This window comes from Symphalangus syndactylus, chromosome 6 (genome assembly GCF_028878055.3).
Source record: "Symphalangus syndactylus isolate Jambi chromosome 6, NHGRI_mSymSyn1-v2.1_pri, whole genome shotgun sequence".
NCBI classification, from domain to species: Eukaryota; Metazoa; Chordata; class Mammalia; order Primates; family Hylobatidae; genus Symphalangus; species Symphalangus syndactylus.
Window position 1 is genome coordinate 116,702,281 of NC_072428.2, and position 27,562 is coordinate 116,729,842.

Here is a 27,562-nt window from a genome sequence, read left to right on the forward strand (position 1 = left end):
AAAAGAAAACATTTTTCCTGTTTCATTAAAAATGTGAATATGGCATATAGAGAGCTTTATAAAGCAGATCAAAAAATTCACTTATCCTTATTTGTGCAGTCCATTTGAGCTAGTAATTTCTGCTTAGGTGAAGGTCTGCTCAACTATGTTACAGTGTATCACGAAACCCACATAAGGAAAATACCTTCATTTATCATTGTTAAATTTTTTCAAGTGTAGAATACTTTCCATTGAATCACTGTCCTCTGTACCAAAATTTCAAGAGATGGAAAATCTGAATGTTCTTAAGAATAGTTTAGGAATAAAAAAATCCTGTTTAGTTTAAAGGCATATTCAAGCTAAATCAGTTATGTTTAGATAACGGTTACCCAACCATGGCCAATGGGCTACATGCATGTGTCCCAGGACAGCTTGGAATGCAGCCCAACACAAATCTGTAAACTTTCTTAAAACATTAGGAAAATTGTTTGCAATTTATTTTTTAAGCTCATCAGCTATCATTGGTGTTAGTGTGTTTTACATGTGGCCCATGACAATTCTTCTTCCAATGTGGCCCAGGGAAGCCAAATGACTGGGCACCCCTGATTTAGATCATGTTAGTCATCGCTTTTTTTTTCTTCCTCGCTAACTCACCTATAAAGAGCAATGTCCTTCCTGATAAAGTGATAAAGTGAAAAAAATGTTAGAACTATTAAAGGACATTTTAACATTAATTGATCCGTCCTAATGGAAGTTGTAATAAAAGAAAGATTAGCAAAGCACAAATTTTTCTTGCTTTTACTTTGTGAAAGTATTTGTTTACTTTATTATATATAATATATATTAAATTGATAATATAATAATGTATTGTTATTTTACAGGCTATATGTCAGGCTATATGTTTGGAAATGAACAGTGTCTCTTTCTTCCTAATTAAAAAAATAAGTGGCTTGCTTGGAAAAAAAAGAGGAAAAAAAAAATAAAGCCCTGTAACTAAGTCTCATTTATAAATATTAACGCAAAAAGTTCTCAATAAAATACTAAATATTAAGTAAAATTAAATCTAACGTTATATTAAAAAACAATACACAGTATCAAAGAAGTATTTATTCCACAAAAAACAGTGTAGTTAGACATTTGGAAAAAATTGATAAATGCATTAATAATGGACAAAAATATATCATAATGTTGACAGGTGACAAGGCATTTGACAAAATTTATAGTGTATCTATATTTAGTGAAACTTTAAATTAGGAATCATTTTTAGCATGGTCAACAGTAACTATCAGAGATCAGCAGGCATTATTTAAAAATTGCAATATTTGAGGATTAGGGTCAAAACGGGAATGCCCAGCATCACAATCAGTACTCCATGTCATTCCAGATGTGCTAACCAATGCAATTAGACAAGTAAAAGAAATAAGAATATAAATAACTGATAATCTGAAATTCCACTGGAAGCAGTTAGTAAATAAAAGTGCTACTTAAAAATTATTATTTTAAGCATATCAATAACTTCTTAATATACCTACAATTACCTGAAATGAGAAAAATTTAATTAGCAATTATAACACATTAATAACATCAGCAAATATCAAATCTCCATAAACTTAGTGGGAATTTCCCAGAACTACATTAAAAATTATAATATACTACTGAGAGATAATATGAGTTGAATAAAAACTGTACACATTGCTCCCATGTACAGATACAGTATTTTTTTGAAGTTTATCTGTAAGTTTATCCTGTTCCTAAAAAAATTCCAGTTAAGTGGATAAATTTTAAAACATGTATTTATATGTTCAAAAACAAAGCCAATAAAATTTTGAAACCCATTCTAATGGCAGTGGCTTGCCCTACTAGATATTAACATATATCATGGCAATATTTTAAATAATGATATACTAGCACAAAAAAGATAGCCAGATTAATAAAATAGACAATTCATAAGCAGATCTAGAAAATATAATATTGTATAATATATTCTTAATATTTTATATTATTACATTTTAATAATATATTAAAGTGGCCTTCCACATCACTAAAAAAATTTGATGAGTTTTTTGAGAAATAACTTTGGATACCGGCTATTAAAAACTCAAAAATATTAGATGTCTATTTCATATCTTACAATATAAAATGAAGATGAATTAAATGTTTCATTATTAAAATGACATCATGAAAAAGCTACAAGAAAATATATCTTTTTAAAAGTCCTGAAAGCGTACTATAGCTATTTTAGTTTAAAACTAATTTCCCAGTTCAAAGATTGACCTGTGAACAAGATATAATAGTAAACATGAACTTATCAGGTAAGAGTAAAACAAAATATTTTATTGACATCTACACTCTGGAAGCAGTGGTGAGAAAAGAGAAAGGTCTTTAGCACCAGGAAAGAGAGACATTTGGTAGTCAGTAATCAAGGGAGGGTTTGCTTATTTATATTACTCTTATTTAGTAGAGAGTTGGTAGTACAAAAGAAGAGAAACCTTTTTGAAAGTTAATATTTTTGGCCAATCCAGGCCTTTCACAGCAGATCTTCCATAGGACTGTTACACATTTCTAGGCATAACATGACAGAAAGTGCAGAGGAGAATCTTGATGGATGGGCCCTCACAATTTGTTTAAATTGCTGTAGGGTGAGTAACACCAAATATGAATAGATGAATTACAGAAATACAATTGTAAAATATATGTCAGACCACAGATTAATGTATGTAGTCTCAAAGAGATTTTGACAATCAAAAGGAAACAGAGGAATATTCTGAAAGAAAAATAGGCAAAGTAATGAACAGGCAATTTGCAAAAGAATAAATACAATAGCTAATTAGTATACAAAAACTCTAAATCTCAGGAATCAATGATATGCAAATTTAAATAATAATAAAATTAAGTTCACCACTGATGTAGATAAAGATGAAAAATAATAATACCCAGTTTTGGTGAATGTGTGGGAAGATACGTAAATTGATATGTTACTATTATGTATATGACTATGAACAGCAATTTGAGAGTAGCTCTCAAGAATCTTAAAGGCAGAGATTACATGCCTAAGAATTTTTCCATGAAAATAATTGAACAAGTAAATTGTCATCTTCTTCATATACAAAGGACACCATATTGTTACCGAGATTAAGATAAATTATTTATTTTTTCAGAATGAAAAGCTATTTACTGTTGTAAAGACCCTGTCCTCGCAGTAGACTAAAATCAAGAAAACACAAAGACTCTTTTTTAGACAGCACCCACAATTCAAAAGCTCTAATCATAAGAACAAAGAGAGACACAGAATAAAAGAGACAGATGGAGACAATGTGAGTCCCATTTGAGCACCTGCAGGGAATGGGTTCTCTGAACAGTAAAAAGCTGGAAGCAGAAGCAGGGACACCTAGGCACTACCCATCTTTCTTTCCCTGGATGAGAATGAAGCCTTGCTAATGCTAACTTCAATTCAAGAACCAGAAGAGCCCAATATTTTTATACAATACCTTAAATAGAAGTGCACAGATTGTTAATGTTAAGTTCTTCCAGAAGGCTGATGTAAGCTCTGGGTACAAAAGACTCATGGCTCAGCATAAATGGGGCATTTTCCTATACCACTCTAGTTTGTATGGGCAACACCAACAGCAATTCTGTGATCTATTCCAGAACCAGGGGCCAGGAAATCCTCCAACAAAATGTGCCATGCTAAATCAGAAACTTAACCTAACTTAACACATAGGCACGTATGGTCTCTTCTCACTAATTGGAAATATGCAACACCTTTACAACTATGTACCTATTTAAATTCTGGTTTATTTTTAATTTCTTAAGCCATGTGCAAACATAACCCCCCAAAAGAGGGATCAAAAGTGCTCTAGAGTTTATAAACACAATCTGCTGAACCAAGCAAAAGCATTTCCATTTGTCATGCTTGATATACTCAGCCCATCCTGTAATTTGGACAAGGTTACTCATTAATTATGTGTCAATGTTATGAGTTTATAACTGCAAACTGGATGTTTTTGTGTCCCTCTCCTTACATTTAGGGAAAAAAGTGCTTTAAATATTTCTAACCTTTGCTACTCTATTTCCTCTGAGGCTACATGATGCCAAGATAGCTTAATAGAAATGGAAAAGTGCAGTCAGTACTACTGTAAATAGCTTTTTCATATGAAACCAAATGTGCTTATGTTTGTAAATACCCAAAGATTCATCTCATTGGAAACTCTTTAAGTCAGTGTTGTTGGCATCACAGTAATACTATTGAGTTTCTAGAGATTCAAAATCATCTCTCAACTTAGTACCATTTCAATAACATACAGTCTTTCTCATTCTTCCCCTAATAATAACCTTGAAACCACCATTGCAAAATTATAACTGAGACAGTGAAAGAGATCTGACCTAACCAACTCCATCTTGCTTCTAACCTTCAAGTGGTCCTGTTCCTTTGGGAGGAACTGTTTATAGTTTATTTATTTTTTTTTTTTTTTTGAGACGGAGTCTCGCTCTGTCGCCCAGGCTGGAGTGCAGTGGCGCAATCTCGGCTCACTGCAAGCTCCGCCTCCCGGGTTCATGCCATTCTCCTGCCTCAGCCTCTCCAAGTAGCTGGGACTACGGGCGCCCGCCACCATGCCCGGCTAATTTTTTTTGTATTTTTTAGTAGAGACGGGGTTTCACCGTGGTCTCGATCTCCTGACCTCGTGATCCGCCCGCCTCGGCCTCCCAAAGTGCTGGGATTACAAGCGTGAGCCACCACGCCCGGCCAGGAACTGTTTATAGTTTAAATCAAAGATGATAATAGCCCATTCCCAAAACAAACCTGCTTCCTGCCTGGGGACTAGACTGCCTTTGTAGGACTAACAAATTAGCCACAAGATTAGAAATTATGGTTTACGAATCATGCAGCTGGAGACTACAAGATTCCAGCCCTCCCCAAATTGCTCCTGAGGGTAACATCACTATTGTAAAGCCTAAGACCACTGCTTCAGACATTTTCCAGACCCTGCACTTCATGGATCAGCTGGCACCACCCAAGATGGATAAGCTGGTTCATCTGATCTTGTGGTCTCTACCAAGGAACTGACTCAGTGCAAGAAGACAGCTTTGACTCCCTATGATTTCATCTCTGACCTGACCAATCAGTACTTCCAATTTACTGGCACCCCCACCCACCAAATTATTCTTAAAAACTCTGATCCCCGAATGCTCAGAGAGACTGATTTGGGTGGTAATAAAACTCCAGTCTCCTGCACAGCCAGCTCTGCATGAATTACTCTTTAATTGCTCTTTCTCTATCGTAATTCCCCTGTCTTGATAAATCGGCTCTGTCTAGGCAGCGGGCAAGGTGAACCTGCTGGGTGGTTACAACCTCTCTCATGATATTAAATTTAATACTAGACTGAAAATTCACTAGTATGTAATTTCTCCATTCCCTTCCTGAGCAATGTCCAGACTTACAAAAAGCCATTTCAAATGCCCATTAAGTTTTTCATTCATTCAGCAAACATCTATTGAACACTTCTTAGCTATGCACTAAACTAAGTCCTAAGAATGTAAGGTCAAGTAAGTCAGACTCCCACCCTTAAAAAGCTGTAGTCTAGGGTGGAGGCAGACAAGTAAATTTGCAATTCAACTGCAGTATGGTAAGTCCTACCTACTGATAAAGGAGCATGTAGGTGGAGCGTCAAAATCAGACTAACACTAATGAGGGTGATCTCAAGCCAGAGAAGCCTTTCTAGAGGTAACTTTTGACCTCAGTTTTGAAAGATAAAGAGTAAAATGTGAAATGCATTTTGAAAAATAAAGAGTAAAAGGTGACATGTCAAAGACAGAAGAGAGAATTATTCAGGAAAAGGAACAACATATGTGCTGTCACAAAGATGGGCATGACCCATTTCCAGAATCACAAGTCCAGCATAGCCAGAGAAAAGGGCACATACAGTACAAAGACAGAAAATAAGAACCTTTTCAGAACAGGTATGATGTGTTAAGCCAAGGAGTTGAGGCAGGATGCTGAAAGCTGCAGGGAGCCATTTCATGACTTTAAGCAAGAGGAAAGTATGATGATAGAAGTGTTTTGAAAACAAGCCTTCTGGCTGCTGCACATAGCCCACTAGAGAGAGGGGAATAAAATGTTATTGAAATAATTAAGATAGGAGCAATCTAGTGAGGAAGAACAGGTTTGCAAGATATTTCATTACCGGTGAAATACTGAAAACAACTTTAGTAGTTTAAACTGGTTCTAGTTTGCTGACTTGGAAGACCAGGTTGGATGCTGTTTAACTCACTAAGATGAGAAACTCAAGAGAAGAAATAGGTGTGAAGTGAGAGTTGATACACCTAATTTTGAACTTGATGAGTTGAACAACCAAGTGAAGGATACAGTTGGAGAAGTGAAAGGTCTGGATCTTTCTAGAGAGATGAGAATCATCTGTATAGAAGAGAAGGCTGAAGCCATAGGAGTGGTCAAGCTTACCAGTAGGGGGGTGGGGGGTGGGGGTTGGGGGATGCAGAAAGAACGGAGGAACCAGCATAGAGCCCTGGGAAATTCTATGTTGAGGAAAGCATGAGTGGTAGATAGACTATAAATATTTAATTGCTGGAAGAGGAGAAGGAAAAAAAGGAGGAGGGGGAGGAAGAGGAGTCGGGGAGGAAGGAAGGAGAAGAAGGGAGAGATCCACAGATGTTGATGAAAAACTCCAAGAAGGTAAAGTGTCTCAGATGCTTTAACAACATAACTTAGGATGAGCAACACAAATGTTCGGAGCCTTCAGCAATGTGCAAATCAGATCTGAAGGAAATGGTGGTACAGGGAGGAAGAAACCAGATTCCAGAAGGCTGAAGAGGGAAATGGGCAGTGTGGCTGTAGTGTAAGGCAGTTTTCCAAATAGTTTATTAAAGAAGAGAATGAAGAATGCAGACATCCTCATATCAACCATTACATTTAAAAGGACTAATTATTATCTAATTCTTTCACAAGGCATATGTTGGCAACATCCTTTTCAAGCAGAAATAAGGTCTTTTTAAATCAATTTTAATGGGTTCCCATTAAATTAGTTCCCATTCTAATCTGATGACAAAAGTTCTAATAAAGTAGCAGCAAGAATAGGAGCAGTAGCTGGGAATTAGAGTGAATCACCTTGAGATTCCATCCAAAGTTACTCAAAATTGTGTTTGCACACACACACACACCACACACATAACAGAGTTTATATTAGAGTATAAATAAATACGTTATATTCACCTCTTAGCATCTTACATTTTTGATAAGACCATGGTGTTACGTTTAGTCACCTAATATTTAATAGCAGTGTTTTAGATCACTTCTTTCCAATAGATTTAAATCATTATTCTCAATTTTCCTAATGCAATCTTCTCTCATTATTCCTTTTTGAGATTGGTGGTGATCCTCCCACAACCCCTTTGTATAATTATTTTCAGTTATTACTAATGCTTGTTTATAACTCTAACATCAGCTATAAATTACAGTCATGCACCACACATATTTCGGTCAATAACAGACTACATATACATGAGATTATAATACTGAATTTTTACTGTAATTTTCTTTTTTTTTATTATACTTTAAGTTTTAGGGTACATGTGCACAACGTGCAGGTTTGTTACATATGTATACATATGCCATGTTGGTGTGCTGCACCCATTAACTCGTCATTTAGCATTAGGTATATCTCCTAATGCAATCCCTCCCCCCTCCCCCACCCCACAACAGTCCCCGGTGTGTTTCTATGTTTAGATAGGTTTAGATACACAAATACCATTGTGATAAAATTGCCTACAGTGTTCAGTACAGTAACATGCTGTACAGATATATAGCCTAGGAGCAATATACACCATATAGCCTAGGTGTGTAGCAGACTATACCATCTAGGTTTGTGTAAATACTTCTATGATGTTTGCACAGTGACGAAATCACCTAAGAACACATTTCTCAGAACGTGCCCCCAATGTTGTGACACATGACTGTATCAATAACTATAATGGTCTACATTTATATAGTATTGTTCTGAGAGATCCCAAAGGACCTTTCCAAACAATACATTTTTCACATAAATAAATGCCAGGGAACATTGAGAATGATAAAAGCAACCAGTCACACAATTAACATACTGTTTACCTAGCTCTTGAACAATAAAAATGCTTCTCAAGACTCAAGTTGATATCAATCACAGTAGGTACTCCACTGAACAATATGCCACAAGCTAATACACCTCTGAATATTAACATGGGGCAATTTTTTATTCCCTAGGAGGTAATTTGTATCAAGTCAAATTGAATTAGTTTGTACAAACAGTACAAAGACAGAAAATAAGAATCTTTTCAGGATGGGTATGAAAAGGATCAGTGGCATTTTTTAAAGTCTTGACTAAAATGGTACTTTATGCATAATTTATATACAATCTTTCTTATACTGAGCTTTTTCTGCTAAACAGGGAAATCTGTGCTGATAACTGACACAAAAGGTGGTCCCAAGTCACAAATTGAGACTCAAGTAAGCACTCCTTCCCTGACCTTGAACAAATCATTTATACTGTTGACCTTCAGTTTCACTGCTTTGGAAAGAAAACGCTATCATTTCTGACATGAACTCAGCAATTCTTGATTTGAAAGGTCATGAAAATGTGCTGAAAGATTCCTCTTTCCACAGGTGGTTTTGGCAGCATATTCTTGTCTTAAAGATTCATGTTATTCAGGTATGTTTGTCAACCTGCTATAATAAGTAGTAATGTAGAATTTCAAGACAATACCGAAGCACAGACATTTCCCAACAGAGAAACTCTAACACCTTCCTTCAGTAAACCACATAAGATATTAACAATAGAATAACCCAAAATACATCTTCCCATCTAAAACTTATATTACTATGAAAATGAGAAGTAGAAAGTGGGGGAACTTAAGAATTAGTGATAAATAAAATCAATATGGGCAATTAACTATCCTCTATATAGAAAATGATTGCAAGTGTAAAACTAATACTTGCTTATATGGCTGTGAATAAAACCAGTGAGATGTGGCTACAGAGAGTAGGCTTTCACCATTACACTCTTCTGGTCTGACTCCACTGAAAAGCTTTTAGAAAATAAATAACTGGCAGTACTCGGGATCCACTGAATCAGAATTCCGTAAATCTGTGTGCGTACGTGTGTGTGTGTGTTCAGTGTTCCTGAGTTGATTCTAATGAGGCTGTTTCCAATACACAGAAATCACTAACCTTGCTTACCTGCAGAAAACAACCACCACCAAAAATAAAACTCTGTTTTCAAACAGAGGAAAGGAATCATATTCTCCAAGCACTTGATTTTCCATTGGGAGGACTGTCACATAATAACTTTTAATTCAGAGATGCACATGATATGTCTGCAAGGGTAGAGAATTTTGTAAGCATCAATTGCTCTCCTCTCTGCTTACCCTGGGAACAGGCCAGGATTTTCCCTTGCAACTCTGGTCCTGAATGTGGGAGAGGAACTGAAATGTCCTCAGGAAGACCGGTCTAACACGAGCTGACAGCATGATGTCATGACAAGAACAAAAGTTCTGAGGAGCACCACGAATAGATACTAAAATCCTAGCTTTGTTATTTATGATAGTATAATAATAAGGGGAAATTATTTCCCTTATTAATCTTCCTGAGCCTTCGTTTCCTTCTTTGTAAAATGGAAATAATAGGAGCCACTTTCACAAGATTGTGGGAAGCAGTACAGCATGATGTTTAAGAGTGGATGCAAATCCCAATGCTGTCACCTACTTTTAAAAGACTAAGTTCCTTGCCTGTAAAATGGGGATCCCAAGAGTGCCACCTTCAGAGAGTGATGAGGAGGAGGATTAAATGAGACAACACATCCATTACAGTCATCCCTCTGTATAAGCTTGGAATTGGTTCCAGGACACCCACCCCCCACACCAAAATCCGAGATATTAAACTTCCACACTTGGCCCTGCAAAGCTGCCCACAGGAAAAGTTGGTCTTCAGTACAGGCGCGTTTCATACCTGCAAACCCTGTATTTTCCACCTGCATTCGGGTGAAAAAAAAAAAATCCATTTGTAAGTAGATCTATACAGTTTAAATCTGTGTTGTTCCAGGGTCAGCTGTATTATTATTATGATTGCTGCAGTAATTAAATTAAAATATTGTAACAAAATTGGGCCAATGTTTAAAACTTATTCTCACATTCTTTAACTTTATATAGGTAGAAAGACATACTGGCTATGCTCAAAAGTCTATATACCACCAGAAAGACTGAAAAGGCAAGGGAAAAGGCAGCTTGAAGGCATGTTTTAGGACTGCAAAACAGTCCTACAACAGTATCCTATTTCCTTTAATTTGGGACTTTAAAAAAGATCTGGGTAAGCATTTCAAGGATTAACCTCACAGCCCCCACCCCACACCACTTCTCCAAGGCCAGCCCTCACAGCCGCCTCTCCTACTGTGCATTGCGGCCAACTCACCATTAATCAACCATGCCAAATATTTTACCTTCAGTGCCCAGACTCTTAGCCTGCCTTCTGCCTGGAATATAACCGACAAACCAAGTCCCCATCCAGCAAAATCTCACTTACTCCCGTAAGACCTGACAAAATACTCCTTCCTCTTTCTCTAAGTTTCTCAGTCAGAATACATCATTCCTTCCACTGGACTCCCATAAAACGATCATGTGTATACCTAATTCTAGTCACTAGTTAATTACTAATTCTGGTCAGTAGTTAATTCGGATACATTTTAATAACTGCTTATTTATAAGGCTGGCTTTCCTTTAGATTTCAAGTTTTCTGGGGGAAGGGAGTCTATCTTACATATCTTCATTTCCAGCACTCCTCCAACAGAGGTTGACCCGCTGTCTGGCATATTGCAGGTATTAACACAAATTTGTTGAAATCATATTTATACACTGGGGACTGCAATGAACGGAGCCCAAAGCTCACCTCAATCACTTGGTACCTCCCCTAATGGCTTTAACTCATTGTATGGTATATACTAAATGAAAGTGCACTTTGAAAAATAAAGCATAAAGCCATTCATATCTGAAAAGTAGACTAGTGCATAACTGAGCCTAGGACATATGTAGTATGATTTCAGTGAAAGGATACAACTGATTGGCAATTTAAAAAGTCATGTTCCCATATAAAGGTATTATAGTTTAATGTGCTATAATGCAGATCCAATAAAATCTCCACCACTCATTTTTAAATATTTGAAGACATATAAGGTAATGTCTCAGGAACACAGATTGATTTTCAGTGGATGTGCTATTAAAATGATCCACTTTTCATATCATACTCTATGCTGACCCTTTAGACAAGTGTCTTAAACTATACTAAATTATATTTCAATCACAATCCTATAGCAATAAAAAATAAATAAAAAGAATATGCACCTGGAGTGAAAATGGAACAGAAACGTAGCCATTGCTAAACATAACATTTTCTCTATTTTGATATTACTTTTAAAAACTTAGTATTACTTTTAAAAAGTTATACCAAGTGGAGGTATTAAAATTTTCAAACAAAGTAATATTTGAGTTGCTTCTCTAACAGTATACCTTGCTTACATGTTTTTGTAATAGTCTGTTTCTTCTTACTTCATACAATAGTACTTACGGAGAGAAATTATTTAGAATAGTGGCTCTCAATGTAGTCCACAGATCCCTAGGGGGCCCCAAGACCCTTTCCAGTGATCTGCCAGGTGAAAAACATTTTCATAGCAATATTAAAATTGTATTTGCCTCTTCCGATGTGTTGACATTTGCACTTATGGTAAAAAATAAAAATAAGAAAAAGAAAAAGCAACAATGGTAAAATCACTGATATTTTACAATGAAGCAGACAGTGGTGCCGAACTATACTAGTAGTCATTATATTCCTCACTGCTACACACTTGCAATGGAAAAAAAAAATTGCTAGTTTCACTTAAGAATGGCCAAGAAGCAAAATTTATTGATTAAAACCTTGATGTGTGAGTAAAAAAGCAGTGAAATGTAGAACTAAAGCACTGCTGTTCCAGACCAAAGCATGATGGTTGACTCAGCAGGGGTGGGGGGAGCATTTATATGATTGAGTTGTGATCTGAATTAGCCATCTTTTTAATAGCATGTTTTTTCTTGAAGAAACGACTGACATATAAACCATGGTTATTAAGACTTGGGTGTTTGGAAGATTTTTCTTAAAAATGAATAAAGTTAAGCTATTAGCTCAAGAAAAACTGACAGAATTTTTTACCAATGATAAAATTTGGGCCTTCATATAATAATTAATATTCTGGAAAACTAGCATACTCCTCAAATAAAGTCCAGGTTTTCTGATCAGAGTTTTCTGATTACATTGGTGGTGATAACAACTAGTGTAATGTTTTGTTATTATACAATAAAATGTTCCAACATTTAAAACAGATACATAACTCAGTGAACCAATATTTTGCAAATATTTTAAAGCTTCTATGATTAAAATATATATTTAAAGCACAACATAGACCAATGAATTTTAAGTTTATTGAACCGTCTCAGAAAACTGAAATTAATCTTTATCAAACAATATTTGTCATATTTTGGTGCGATACCAAAGATTATCTGAAAATGTTATGAAAATACTCTTATTTTACAACTAGATATGTGTCAGACCAGATTTCTTTATATTCCTCACCCAGAATTTAACATGGCAACAGATTGAATGCAGTAGAAGACATAAGAATGCAAGCTGTCTTCTAGTAATCCGGACATTAAAGGGATTTGTAAAATTGTCAAACAATATCACTCTTCTCACAATTTTTTATTCTTTTGCAATGGCTATTTTCATTAAAATATGTTATTTATTAACATGTAATTGATTTATTATTAACATATAATTGATTTATTATTTTTAGAATGTAACTTATTATTTTAAAATGAATCAAACACATTTTAAATGTTTCTTACTTTTAATATCTAATATAATCAACGACAATGCACACAAGAGCTTCTTGGAATCCTCAATAATTTTTAAGTGTAAAGGTTTGCTAGGACCAAAATGTTTGAGAACTACTGATTTAGAATATATATGTTAGGATTCTCTACAATTTAATAGAAAAAAAAGATCATTTCTCTGGCAATGCTTTTTTTCATTCTGTTGAGTTTGATTCTTATCTGTATAGATTCAATGATCTTCATGTCATTTATTCAACATTTTTCAGTCCTTGCTATATGCCAGATATAGTGGAAGAAACCAGGACACCGTTCCTGTTGTCAAGGTACTTACAATTTCCACTGTTATTCATATTAAGACATAGTCATACTTGTTTCTCTTCTGTGTATGTGTGTGTGATGTGTGTGTCTGCATCTGTGTGTATATGTCCAACTGCTTCCTAAATATCTTCACTTGAATATTCCACAGAGAGCTCTCATAGGTCCAAAACTGAAATTATTCAATCACATTTGCTCAATTAATAAAAATGTATTACCTTGTACTTTGCTTTTGGGTTTTTTTCCCCCTAATATTAACACTAGGCTAAAATGTGCATAGTTTGTCTTTTTCTTTTGTGATGATAAATCATAGCTGTGAAGCTTCATTCTTTTTTATTCTGTTCCATTGTACAACCTCTGCTTATAAACATATTCTCCCTAAGTCATGCTTATTGAATTTCTTCATGTACACTGGATTTTCACAAGATTATTCCTCTTATCTTGTGTTTCTCTCCTTCCAAATATTAAATACCACCCTCACAATAAAAAGCTATTTAGAATTATGTGTATCTGTATTCCATTTACAGCATCTCTATAATTCATAAGCAACTCAGATATATAATAAATTTATATATACAATAGATATATAACAAATTTATATCTTCTGAAAATTCTCTTTTGATTTGGATATATTTATTTGCCCTAAAGAAAGCTAAGAGAATACTGCTTATTAAAGTCACAAAGGGGCCATTATAAAATATTACAACTAGAGTTTTAATGTGATGATTTAAAACAAATGAAGTACATTTTTTCAGCTCACCAGGGAAAATATCAAAATAAAAATTTAGAAGATTCATATGTATTAAAATATCACATTTCCTGTGAATTAGACAAAAATTATACAAATAAACCTTCAATGTATGGCCATGCCAATGGAGACATTTCTATGTTATGCCATAGTACTCATATTATTGAAATTATATTCATAAACTACATGAGTCATTGTATGTTCCCTAAGATTATAAATCTTTAATAGTGGCAGACTATAAATTTATGAATAACCAGGAAATTCATCCATGGTTATCTAGAATTTAGAAATGAAATTTTCTGATTCAGATATTATTATTGCTTTATTGAGACCACCATCATAACAGTACCCTAAAAGTTAAAAACTTTTATAATTAGTAACAAAAAGCGAAATTTAAACTTTTTAAATTTAATTTTTAGATAGTATTAAAATGCATTTGCCAGTTTTACACATTTATGTTACCTATTTGACTAGTCCCTCTAAGAAGATCAAATTCCCTGGTTTTGATAAAGATTTTATAATCAAGACCAAACAATCCATTTGATGGTGACTTACTAGCATATAAGCCTAGTAACACATCAAGAAACTACAATGACTCCCTTTTGCCTACACTACCAAATCTAAATTATTCTATTTGGTTTTTAATTAAATATTAAATTTAAATTTTTAGATATTTAAATTTAAATATCTAAAATTGCTCAATAAAGCACGAAAAGTCTTGATAACAATGATCTTTCATACAAGGCATATACAATATTAATTATACTTTAATTTTTCAGTTTCATACTTCTATGTAGTTTATAATGACTGAATATAAAAGAAAGAACAGTAAACCACTGTGTAGTTACTGTGTTGTTAATGGTTTCATGCTAATATGTTTTGCTTATTATATTTAAATGTATGTATCTTAACTCCTAATTTTTTTTTTTGCATGTTTAGGGCAAAGTGTTAGTCAAATGTATCATTGGTGCCCTCCCAACACTATATTACACTATTTTCAACATAACATATATTCAGTACCATTAAATGTCAAATCACACTTCAATTTACCTTGGAATGCCTGGTTACAAGAGGACAGCCATATACATAGACGTTACTTTCTCAAAGACAGACTACTTGTCTGTAGTTTGCTATTACTGTTCCATGCTTCGTAACTTCAACTACAAAACTATTTTGTTGGACAAAAAAAAACACATTTACATTTGAATTTTAGGCATTTAAAGGGATTCATTCCTAGCCACTAGCCCTATTATGCTCTGTGGTCATGCATTCTGCCAGTTTCACACATTTTTGTTACCTGTTTGACTAGTCCCTCTAAGAAGATCAAATTACCTGGTTTGGATAAAGATTTTATAATCAAGACCAAACAATCCATTTGATGGTGACTTACTAGAATATAATAAGCCTAGTAACACATCAAGAAACTACAATGACTCCCTTTTGCCTACACTATCAAATCTAAATTATTCTATTTGGTTTTAATACTATTCATATTCTGATGCTAACATATTAACCAACTTTATTCTCATTACTAACAAAAATATATACAGTATTCACTGTATTTTCTTTATGCTTACATTTCTCAGGATGCTAATAATATTCTTCCTATTTTCTCCACTTTCATAAATACTATGGATACTTTCTCTTTCAGTTTTGCTTTGAGTAATAAAACCATACAAATACAACTGAAGAATTAAAAATTTTCCTTCAGTCCAATTCTTCTCCATCTCCTTGCTTTCCAGAGACAAACACTACCTTGGTATTTATTATTCCTATGTATATTTTTATTCACTTTGCATATATGTTTCTATCTACAGAAACATATAGTATGTATTAATGTTCATATATTTTATATTATTTTATTGTGTCATATTATCACACTATTCTACAACTAGCTTGTATCACTCATGTTTTCTAGATTTACCTATATTGGTACATCATACTTAATGGTGAAAAGGTAATTATTTCTGTCTATGACAGGAAAAAAGACAAGGATGTCTTAGTTTATCATTTTCCAGTACAATCCAACATTGTAATGGACGACCTAACCAGTAGCATAAAGTAGGAAGAAGAATTAAACATCATGCATATTGGAAAGGAAGTAATAAAACTATCTTCATTTGTGGATAACATGATTAAGTTGAAAGGCCTAAGGAGTCTACCAAAAAGCAGCTGAAAAAATATGAGTTAATAAAGATTGTTGGACACAAAGTGAACATACAAAAATAAGTTTTTCCATTACCAAACTAGAAATGGTTATTTTTTAAATAATTGTACTCACAAGACCATCAAAAATATGAAATAAAGAGAAATTTAACAAAATATATGGAACACCTACATGCTGAAAATTTAAAACATTGTGGAGATAAATTTTAAAACACCTAAATAGTGGAAAGATAATGTTTATAGATGGGAAGACTGAACCATAAGATGTCAATTCTCTCCAAATAGATCTATAGATTCAATGCAATACCAACTAAAATCAGAGGAGGTCGGGTTTTTTTTTTTTTTTGTAAAAACTGACAAATGGATTATAAAATTGATACATAGATGCAAAAGTCATAGAATACCAAAGCAATTTTTAAAAAGAAAAACAAAGAGAATTTACACTATTTGATTTCAATTCCTAATATAAAACTATAATAATCCAGACAGTGGGGTATTAGAATACGCACACACATATAGACCTTTAGAACAAGATAGCAAATCTATAAATAGACTTACACACATGTATTCAACTGATTTACAGCAAAAGTATAAATATAACACAATGGGAAACAGTCTTTTCAAATACTGGTAGTAGAACAATTAATATCGATATTTTTAAGATAAATCTCAAGCTTCACCTCATATTTTAAAATTACCCTTCACCGGCTAGGTACCACAGTACCTCACACCTGTAATCCCAGTATTTTGGGAGGCTAAGGCGGGCGGATCACTTGAGGTCAGGAGTTTGAGACCAGCCTGACCAACATGATGAAACCTCGTCTCTAACCAAAAAATGTTTAAAAATTAGCCAGACATGCTGGTGCGTGCCTGTAATCCCAGCTACTCCAGAGGCTGAGGCAGGAGAATCGCTTGAACCCAGAGGGAGAGGTTGCAGTGAGCCAAGATCATGCCACTGCACTCCAGCCTAGGTGACAGAGTGAGACTCCATCTCAAAAAAATAAAAATAATAAAATAAAATCACCTTTCTAAGGATCACAGACTTAAATATAAGAGCTAAAACTATAAAACTTTGAGAAGAAACAATGAAAAAAAATTCATAAGCTTGAGTTAGGCACAAATTTCTTAGCTATGAAAGACAAGTAAGATTCATTTTAAAAAGTTGACAAATTAGCCTTCATCAGAATTGAGAATGTTTCTCAAAAGATACCATTATGAAAGTGAAAAGAAAAATATTTGTTAAATATATAAACAAATATTACATATTTTATATAAAATAAATATATATAATTAATAAAGGTCTAATTTTCAGAATGAATGAAGATTTTTTACAGTTCAAGGGTAAGCTGTAAATAATTCAGTTTTTAAAAATAGACAGAAGATTTGAAGATACTTGATCAGAGAAGATATAGGAATGGCTAATAAGCTTATAGAAAGATATACAAGATAACTAGTGAGCAGAGAAATGCAAATTAGAGCCACAGTGAGTAACGACTATACACTCACGAGAATAGCTAAAATTAAAATGACTGACAATATGACAATATCAAGTGTTGGAGAGGAGTATAGCAACTGAAACTGTCATATATTGCTGTTAGTGATGCAAAATGGTATGGTCACTTTAGAAAACAGTTTGTCAGTCTCTCGTACAGTTAAACGTCTTCTTACCATAGAATCTTTAACTTCTATTCCCAAGAATTTAGCCAAGAGAAACAAAAGCATATATTCTCACAAACAGCTGTACTTGAACTTTCATAAAAGCTTTATTCTTCATGGGGAAAACTGGAAACAATCCAAATGTCCATCAACTAATGAATGAATACACAAATTGTGATATGCAAAAAGGGAGGTGGGCAATGAATGAACACAACACAGGTAAATTTTAAAAACTTTGTGCTAAATGGAAGAAAGAACACAAAATCTGCAAAATGTATAACTCCATTCATACTACCTTTTTTAAATTAAAAAAATCTACTGATAGAAAGCAAATCAGTGATTTCTGAGAAATGGGATTCAGGACACGACACTGCAAAGAGACAGGAGAGAACGCTTGAGGTGATAAAAGTGTTCTAAATCATAACTGCAGTGGTGGTTACACCACTGTATGTATTTGTTAAAAAAATGAAACCTCAAATTGGACACTTGAAATTGATGGGTTTTACCGTGTCTATATTTTGCCTCAATTAAGCCGACGAAGAAAAAAATAATGGGCTGGAAAGAACCTTAATGTCCACTCCTCAGCCTCAAAAAAGTCATGAATGTTAATATCCAAGCCTCAAATATGACTGTAATGAACTTTCAAAAGATTTATCTTGACTTCATATTTGTTTTAGCCACTGTCTTCCAATTCTTTAAAACAACTTTTTGGCTTTTGCTCCTCAGTTCCTGTTTTCACTTTGCTTCTCATAATCTTACACTTAGAGAGAACTAGTCTGACTCTACTAGTCCCAGTGTTCTGTCTAAAGTATAAAGGTTCTTTGCTTTCTCTTTTAGACACATATTTTTTTCACTAATAAGTTTTCCCCTGCTTCTACAAAAGCAGTTATCATTAGAGGTGGTATACCTTAATTACCATAGTGATTACCTTAATCACCCTGTAATTAGGACTACAACTAAGGATGAAGTGATTCTTCAAAGTCACAAATCCTGGCTTCACCACTTAACTTGTATGGGTACTAGATGTATGCTTCAGTTTCCTCATCTGCAGAAATAAGGATAAAAATTATCCCTACTTTATTATTTTGAGGAATAATATAGAAATAATGCCTAGAAATCTACCTGACACATCATAAGGACTCAATAAATGTTAGCACTTGTATCAGTCTCACATTTTCCATTGGAAATTCCAGAAAGAAAGAAAGAAAACCAATGTGACTAAATAAGTCCACAAAATGAGATTTTTAAATCTAGGAATTGTACTTAACATCAATGGTCAACAGAAGAGTCATTTTCTGTGTCTCTTTTTTGTATGGCTTTTTTTAAAAAAAAGAAAATATTGTTGCATTCTTAAGTTTCTGCTCTGTATTACAATGGAGAAGACAATTTAAACATTATTTCTTAGAAGGATATTTCTTATACCTATTTAACTTGTCTATTGTGTGTGTGTTTGCCTTGTGCATGTATGTATGTACATGTAGTTAAATTTACCTTGTCTTAAAGTTAACTTGGGGCTCTTTAGAGGACTTGCATTAATTGGGGCTGTGTAAGTGACTTGAATCATTTAGACAGAAAAACTAGGAATACCCAAGTCCCTCCTTGGCTTAGCCAATCCTCCTCCTGTGGAGGTCTCCAAGGAAACATACACACAAAAGAGGCAAAGGAAGGCACCATTGCACTTTATTACTAGCTATGACTATGGCCTGAAACTCCATAGTGAAAATTCATAAACTAGAACAGACAATAAGGAGGGCTCCTTGCCCCTATTTCAGTTAGAAAAATGACTCAGTTATATAAGCACGGCCTAATTTTGAGTTGAACTGGACCAATCTGCCCCAGGCCTTCTCAGGCCAGAAGAGTGATCTTTGGTCAGCCACTGTATGTGAGAAAGCACATCCTTAGAAGAAAAGCTGGGAGGCCTGAACTGCTTAGAGAGCGCATCTCACCACCTCATTATCACTGGTCCTTTAGGGAATCCTCCAACAAGAGCCTTGCTCACTTGCTTTTAGCCAGGTGATGACTCCACCCAGCAGCAAAGAGTTAAACCTCAAATCTAACCCATGCAATTCAACCTCTTCCTCCTTGCATGGAGTGGGAGGAATTCAATGATAAGATCAAGTGGAGAGCGTTTACTTTCCATAGAAGCCTACAGCAGTCATTAAAATGGCTATATTGGTGGTCACGGTGGCACGTGCCTGTATTCTCAGTTACTCAGAAGGCTGAGGCAGGAGAATCACATGAAGTCTTGAGTTCAAGGCAGTAGTGCACTATAGTATGCCTGTGAAAAGCCACTGCACTCCAATCTGGTCAACAAAGCAAGATCAAGTCTCTAAAAAAAAATGACTATGAAAATTAATTAACATTTGACTAGTTGTTATCTGATGTAGTCTGCTATGCTATACTTTCCAGAAGCTGCAATTAAAATCTAGGAGGTATTTGCAAGACAAAATATTTTCAGTGTTCAGTAGTGTCATGTTCACAGCGTGAACTTCAAGAAAACACTTTAAAAATCAGTACTTCCTAACTACAGTAGGGTGTAGTACAGACTCATGTAGAAGACATGCCTGGATGCTAAACACTGTGAGAATAGCTATAAGGATCTCCATGGGTTTCTACAAAGTGTTTACTAGATGATGTATCATTTTAACTCTAAAGAGCAAATCATACCGTGAGAACTTCAGGAAATAACATACTTTTTAGCACAAAGGGCTCTGACTCCCATGACAGAAGAGAATTTACTATGGTGCTTACACAAATCTCTTTTCTGTCTAAAAGCTTTTGTAACAGCTTTTCCTAGGCTCTTATCCTTCTTACAAATCAGGACCCAGTTCAAATACCTCTATCTTGGTGACATTTTCCTTGACTTCCCTACCTAATTAGTCCCACTCTCCTCCTCTGACAATATCCTGTTTCTGCATGGAAATACTTTACATTTTGTAGTTGCTTGTTAAGTATATGTGTTACTAAACTGCATCCTCCTGAGGACAGGGTTTGTGTTTTGCTTATTCAGCTCCTAACAATGCCTAGTATATAGTAAGCACTGATTAATAATCTGTTCAATGACTAGCTTGAGGAATGAATGCAGATTTAGCAATTTTAATTGGCTATCTTCAGAGCAATGTCCTCTTTTAGCTCCTTTGATACTTGGAGCATTGAACATAGAATTGAAAATTCTGGATCTAGTCCCAATTCCTTGACTATCTGTGAGTCTTAAATATAGTGAAGCATATATCTAGTTCACCTACCTAGTTAAGTGGTAAAGCCAGGATTTGAGCCCTTGAAGAATTACTTAGTCTATATTTAAATTTTATATATATATGTATGTTGTCAAATGGCATAATAATGCTCAGTTGCTCTACTAGACAGGACAATTAGGGCTAATGACAGAATATATACTCACACACACAGGCATATATACATATATATAGATATACACACATATATACACATATATATACACACACATATATACACACATATATGTACACACAAATGTATATACACACACATATTAAAATTAAAAGCATTAAGATGTCTGAAATTTTTATTGTAATTTGAAAAAATTCAAGATGATTAACAGTTAAAATGATTTAATATGGTTAAATTTTAAATTTATCACCAAAGAAATTTTCCACTGAGTATTGAAATAAGAAAACCTGGGATACTTATTAGGAGCTTATCATCTTTGTATATATACATACATTAGTTTGAATATAAATCTCAAATGATGAGATTATTTTCCACCTCAAATACTAAAAGAATGTTTATTATTCAAATATGGGATAGGGAAAACAATACAAAATAGGCAGGCAGTTTAAAGCAATTTATTATTTTTCTAAATGCCATATAGTGTATTTTATTCTACCCCTCCGAATCTACATTTTAAGTGATCTGAATCCACACTGGAATGCATCAATCTTTATGTATTTGTGATATCATTGCCTTGCCAGGAAACTGTGCAAAGACTTTTCAATCACGGTGATTAAGTATTCATATTCCCTTGTCTACAAAGAGAAATACTTAAAATCTTAGAGAACCACCACCGGATAATGATATGGCATTTAACAGTTTTTTTCCTAATTCAGACCAAACATTAGAAATGGATAGGCTAATCAGGTATTATTATTTCAAGGAACGCTTGAAATGCACAGGGTTAATTTTTTATGTTAGATTGAATCTGTGAGCATAGTCCCTTGCGTTATCAAATAGAATCACCTAAACTTGCATATGTCAATTAAACACCCTTCCCATGGGGCCATTCAAAATGCAGTATTTAAAAACCTGCAATAAATCACTAAAGTTTTAAAATAGCTCATTAATCTGCAATAGTATCATGCCTAAATTATGATGCTCTTAAAATGTAGTAAAGAAGATAGATGTTGTCCACAGTACTCTGAGCATATTTGTTTCTTGTTCGATTCTTAAGATTAAAAACACTAATAACAATATAGGTAGTGAACTGGCTCTGGAAACATTTTCCGTAAATGCCAGCCAAAAGCTAACACAAGCTCAAATGTCATTTGGTTTATCCCAGTCACTGTTCAAAGGTATGAAGCAATTCAAAATCTACTTTTACTCAATATCTCTATGAAGTTAGAAAAATTTATCTTGACATTGGCAAGAAAACATATCCTTTCTTTACATATATCATTTTATTCTTTTTATTTCCTCTATTTCTATATAAAGACAGGTAGCTGTGTGTTTATGCGCACACACTCCATTGTAAACTTAAAAGCTCTTGTTATTATAAATTCACTTTCTAGTTAGACCTGTGGTAGGACTTAAAGCTATTCAGCTGAAACCATTCCGGAGTTTGCAAAATATGCTATTTTATTTTCATAAACATTTTGTGTCTGGAGGCTGCTAGAAAATTTATGGACTGGTTATTTTCTGCTTCAGTACCAGTAAAGCACATTGCCATCATGCTCAAAAGCCAAAAGATGGTTTCAATAATGCTAAAAAGAAAAAAATATCCAACACGAAATGGTGTTTGTTTATTCATATATTAGCATATCATTGTCCAAAGTAGTATCATTTAAACTTTGTATCTGCAGCTCATTTGAAAGGTTCACATAGTGCTAAACTGATGAAGCACATAACCTGTAAAGGTATAAAAAGAAAGTATTATGCTAACATTGCAATAAAAAATCTCATTATTTTTTAACAATATCTGATAGTTTGCGCCTATGCACATAGACTGTTTAAGATAAAACGAAAAACTTTCTCATTTAAATCTACTAGTTAATTGCAGTCTTTAACAGTGAAAATGTCTTTCCTCTCCCTCTCCCCAAGATAGTTTTTGTGTATAAGAAGTGTCAATTCTCTTTATGGTTTTGACTGAAGTTTATCTAGAAGGATCAGAGAGATATACCCAAGTAATTCTTATTTAACTACTACCTGGAAAAAATGTCTGAAATGTCAGTCAAAAGCTTTTTTTTTTTTTTTTGCAGACGGCTGATGTCATTTCAGAATAAATACGGGGATAGAAAAATCAGAAAGCACTTATTTTTAGAAAAAGGAGCAAAGTACGATCAAGAACACTGCAGTTTTCTCAAATGTCTCTTTAGCACTCTAGAATTTATTGACTCTAGAATGTGTGACAACTCTGACATGCTGTCATTAACAACTAAGTGAAGAAAGGCAAATGTGTTTTCCTCCCTGGTAAAATGAAACAATTACATGCTAAGAGAAAGAAAACGTTGGTAACCTTTTACTGATGTTTTTAGTACTTTGGAAATACCCTAGAGAATTAGCTGGGAGAGTATAATTTTCTTCTCCTCAGTGCCTAGGACAGAGACTGATGGGATTAGATTATTTTCTGATGGTGTCAATTGAAACTGAAACAGATGTAAGAATGCTGTTTCCTGGAAGATGAAATATTTCAGGAATTACATTTAATATCCATACGGATTAATCAGGTGCTCAACAGCCGGCCAATAAATCCTATGCAGTAACATTTTCCCTGGGTAGGTTTTCAATTCAATCTTATTTGTTTTTATTTATTTCATCATTGTTTAGACAATATTTATGTTCCTTCAGTCCCAACAATCACAAAAATAACAACAATAATGATACATACACACACAATTCTGACTACAAAGAACACTTGACTTCACTTTTAATGACATTTGAACAATTGAGTATGGGCAAAAGTTTCATCCTCAAATCTCAAAGTGGAAAAAAAAGGATGTGTTCAACAAATAGTGCTGGAACAACTGGACAACCCCATGCAAAAAAAATATAAATAAATCTAGGCACAGACCTTATTCTCTTTACACAAACTCAAAATGAATCATATAGACCTAAATGTAAAAGGGAAAACTATTAAAACTATTAGAAGATAATAACATACGAGAAAGTCTAAATAACACTGGGTATGGGGATGCTTTTTAGCTACAGCACCAAAAATACAAGTTATAAGAGAAAGAATTGATAAGCTGGGCTTCATTAAAATGAAAAACTTCTGCTCTGGAAAAGATACATTCAAGAGAAGCAGAAGACAAGCCACAGACTGGGAGAAAATATATGGAAAAGACACAACTGATAAAGGACAACTATATCAAAATATACAAAGAGCCCTTAAAACTCAATAATAGTAAGATGAAATGAACTACCAGGCCATAAAAAGACACGGAGGAAGCCCAAACGTATATCAGTAAGTGAAAGAGGCAAATCTGAAAAAGCTAGGTACTGTATAATTCCAACTATAAGACATCTGGAAAAGGCAAAACTGTGGAGATAGTTAAAAGATCAGTGGTTGCCAGAGATGAGGTGGGAAGGAAATATAGATAGGTGGAGGACAGAGGACTTTCAGGTCAGAGAATGAACCTCAACGTAGAACTATGGATACTCCTATACATTCCGCTCAGTTTTGCTGTGAGATTAAAACTGCTCTACAAAATGAAGTTTATTATTTAAAAGAATGACGATAACAAAACCAAGACGAGAAGGTTCATGAAGGTAATATTTTCTTTACCAGTTTCAAAGAAATTATGGGTATTGTACTAAAATGTAAACCTTTATAAATTTAAACCTCATTAATAGATATTAAATGTTATTTCATAAAATAATTTCTTCGGCTTTAAAAATTAAATATGAATATCCAACAAAGTAAATTTAAATAATTGAATCTAACATTAATAGAGACAGATAATGGTAGAAATATATTTTATCTTTATTAAAAATTGCTGTGAAATGAAGCCAGACATTTAAAAGTACAGATTATACAATTTTATTTATATAAAGTTTAAAAGCAGGAACCCCTAGTCTGTGCTATCAAAAGTTAGGAGAGCGACTTCCTGGCACGGGTGTAATGAGGAATAGAGAACCCAGGAGGGTTTTGAGGTGCCGGCTGAGGATTTGGGGGTTTGGTTTGGTGTTCTGGATTCTGTGTGGGGTGCTTTCAGTTTATGAAAATTCACTAAGCTATAGATTTATTACACTCTTCTGTATGTATTTTATGCTTTCTCTAAAGTTAACAACAACAAAAAGCCCAAGATCTGGGGAAAATTAGAGCTTTCTTAAGCAGGATTAAGTATAAATTGTACTTGCCAAAATGTGTATTTTCATTTCCATTTGAATTACTTTTTTAAATAAATAGGGCATATGACTTTTAACTAGTTCTGTCATGCAGAATCCACTTATCTCTGTTATGTGAGCATGGACAACTGAGTCAACTGGGCAGTGCTACAAGGACTTTTCTCTGATTGAGTTGGGTGTGATCAAAGGGCAACAGTTTCACTCTGCAAAGGAAAGAGGGTCTCCTCCCATGCAACAACTAAGTTTCTGAAGAGACTCTTAACCTAGGAGGTGTATTGTATTCTAGTACATATTCCCTGAACACCTTTTCAACCAACAGCCTCCACCTTCTTATCTATCTTGTCATTTTACTTGAGGCCAGATATATTCATATAGGTTTTAGGTCATTTTACTCCCATATCTTACCCTAAGGTTCTAATAAGAAATCAAGGGTTCAGGAGGTGACTGCAAGAGAAAAAAGAAAGGGTAAACTAAAAAGCCTAACCCTTTGGGGAATAGATGAATAACACCTTGAAGAAATAAGAAATTAAATTCAAACAGCACAATATTACTGATTACAGGAGATTTATCAGATGCTTTGAAATCTAAGGCATGTAAAGGAATTAGTGTGGATGGGCATGTATTTGGTGGGTTTTTATGTGTGTATATTTGAAATTCAGTAAATATATACTGAGGGTTTATTGTCAGGAGCAGAAAAAAATCATAGTTACCATCACTGTGCCAGGCATCGTGTTAAGTTCTTAAGCATGAATTATCTCATTAAATGCTCACAATAACGCTATGAGGTAGGTATTATTATTTTTTCCATCCAAAGATGAGGCCATAAAGGCTTATAAAATATAAATAACTATCCAAGATCTTTCAACATTAGTGGAAGAGCTAGGATATGAGCTCATGTCTGTCTCTCAAAAGTTCACGATCCTAGCCACTTGCCACTCTCTTGGTTACTGAATGATCACAAGGGCAAACAGAGAAATATTGGGAAGAAAGAGGACAAGAGGAGAGAAGAAGAATTTTAGGATATAAAGGAAGATGAAGTAAAAGAAGTCAGAGACGGAACGGAGAAAAAATACAAATGGCACAGTTGGGCACATAATAGACATTTAATAAATGTTAAATGAATGTTTGTGACATATGAACATAAATACCATAAATGCATACTTACAGATTTTTTTAATTAAAATTGAGTAATTGTTCACTTAGCTACAGACAAGGTGTTTATGTGAGTCTAAAGTTATTTTATAATCATTTTTAAACACATCCAAAAGACTGGGAAAACTAAAATCCCAAAAGTATAATAATTAGGCACAAGAATTTAAAGGAATTTTTTCATTAATGTTCCTCACTTTTTCTTTCTTTTTCTTTTTGAGACAGAGTCTCCCTCTATCATCTAGGCTGAAGTGCAGTGGCGGGATCCTGGCTCACTGCAACCTCCACCTCCTGGGTTCAAGCAATTCTCCTGCCTCAGCCTCCCTAGCAGCTGGGATTACAGGTGTGCATCACCACGCCGGGCTAATTTTTGTATTTTTAGTAGAGATGGGGTTTCACCATGTTGGCCAGGCTGGTCTCAAACTCCTGACTTCAAGTGATCCACCAACCTTGGCCTCCCAAATTCTGGGATTACAGGCATAAGCCACAGCGTCCAGCCCCTATCCCTCACTTTCAAACTAATTTTGTGTTTAAACCTTAATGTAATTATAAAAGTTAACAGATTTAAAGAGGAAAAATAATCAAGTCTCCATTATAAATCTTGGGTAGATTCTTTCTGAAGCAAAATACCACTAAGAAAATAATTATCCCTAATAACATGGGCGCAATTCCATTAAATACCATCAATAAAAAAGTAATATATAATTTTGAAGAAACAAGGATAAATAATGAGAGAATGAACCCCACCTGGTCAATTCTAGATTCATTAGATGCCCATCTCATCAGTAAAGTACTTTCCTATTTACTTTAAGAATGTCATGAAAACATTCACATTTCTGTTCCTATATCCAAGGACCTGGCACTGCTGAAAATACCCCGTTGGTTGGTGCTGTCCTTTCCAACTCCTGCCTTGTTTTCACCTCCCAAACTGATCCTTATATGTAGTACTTTCTAAGTCTGCATCTTTCTAAAGATTCTCAAGTCCTCAGTCCCAACTCAGTCATCTCATCATTTTTGTAAGATGACCCAAGCAGTCTGTTAAATCTCTATTGATAAAATATTCTCCATATTTTGTACAGTTTATATATTTTTAAGTGTTGTCTATGTATCATC

General features: G+C 34.2%; 1 protein-coding gene across 11 annotated transcripts in view; it reads right to left on the reverse strand.

Moving 5' to 3' along the window:
* GRM8 (glutamate metabotropic receptor 8) overlaps nt 1–27,562 on the reverse strand; it is an 845,179-nt gene that overhangs the window by 303,567 nt on the left and 514,050 nt on the right. The window contains exon 8 of one of the 11 annotated variants that reach the window (XM_063642242.1): nt 22,816–22,861. The exons of the other annotated variants lie outside the window; for them this stretch is intronic. Coding sequence (XP_063498312.1) covers nt 22,830–22,861 — 32 coding nt within the window. The 3' untranslated portion in view covers nt 22,816–22,829. Of the gene's footprint in view, nt 1–22,815; nt 22,862–27,562 lie in introns of those variants that run through there. 11 annotated transcript variants of the gene reach the window in all.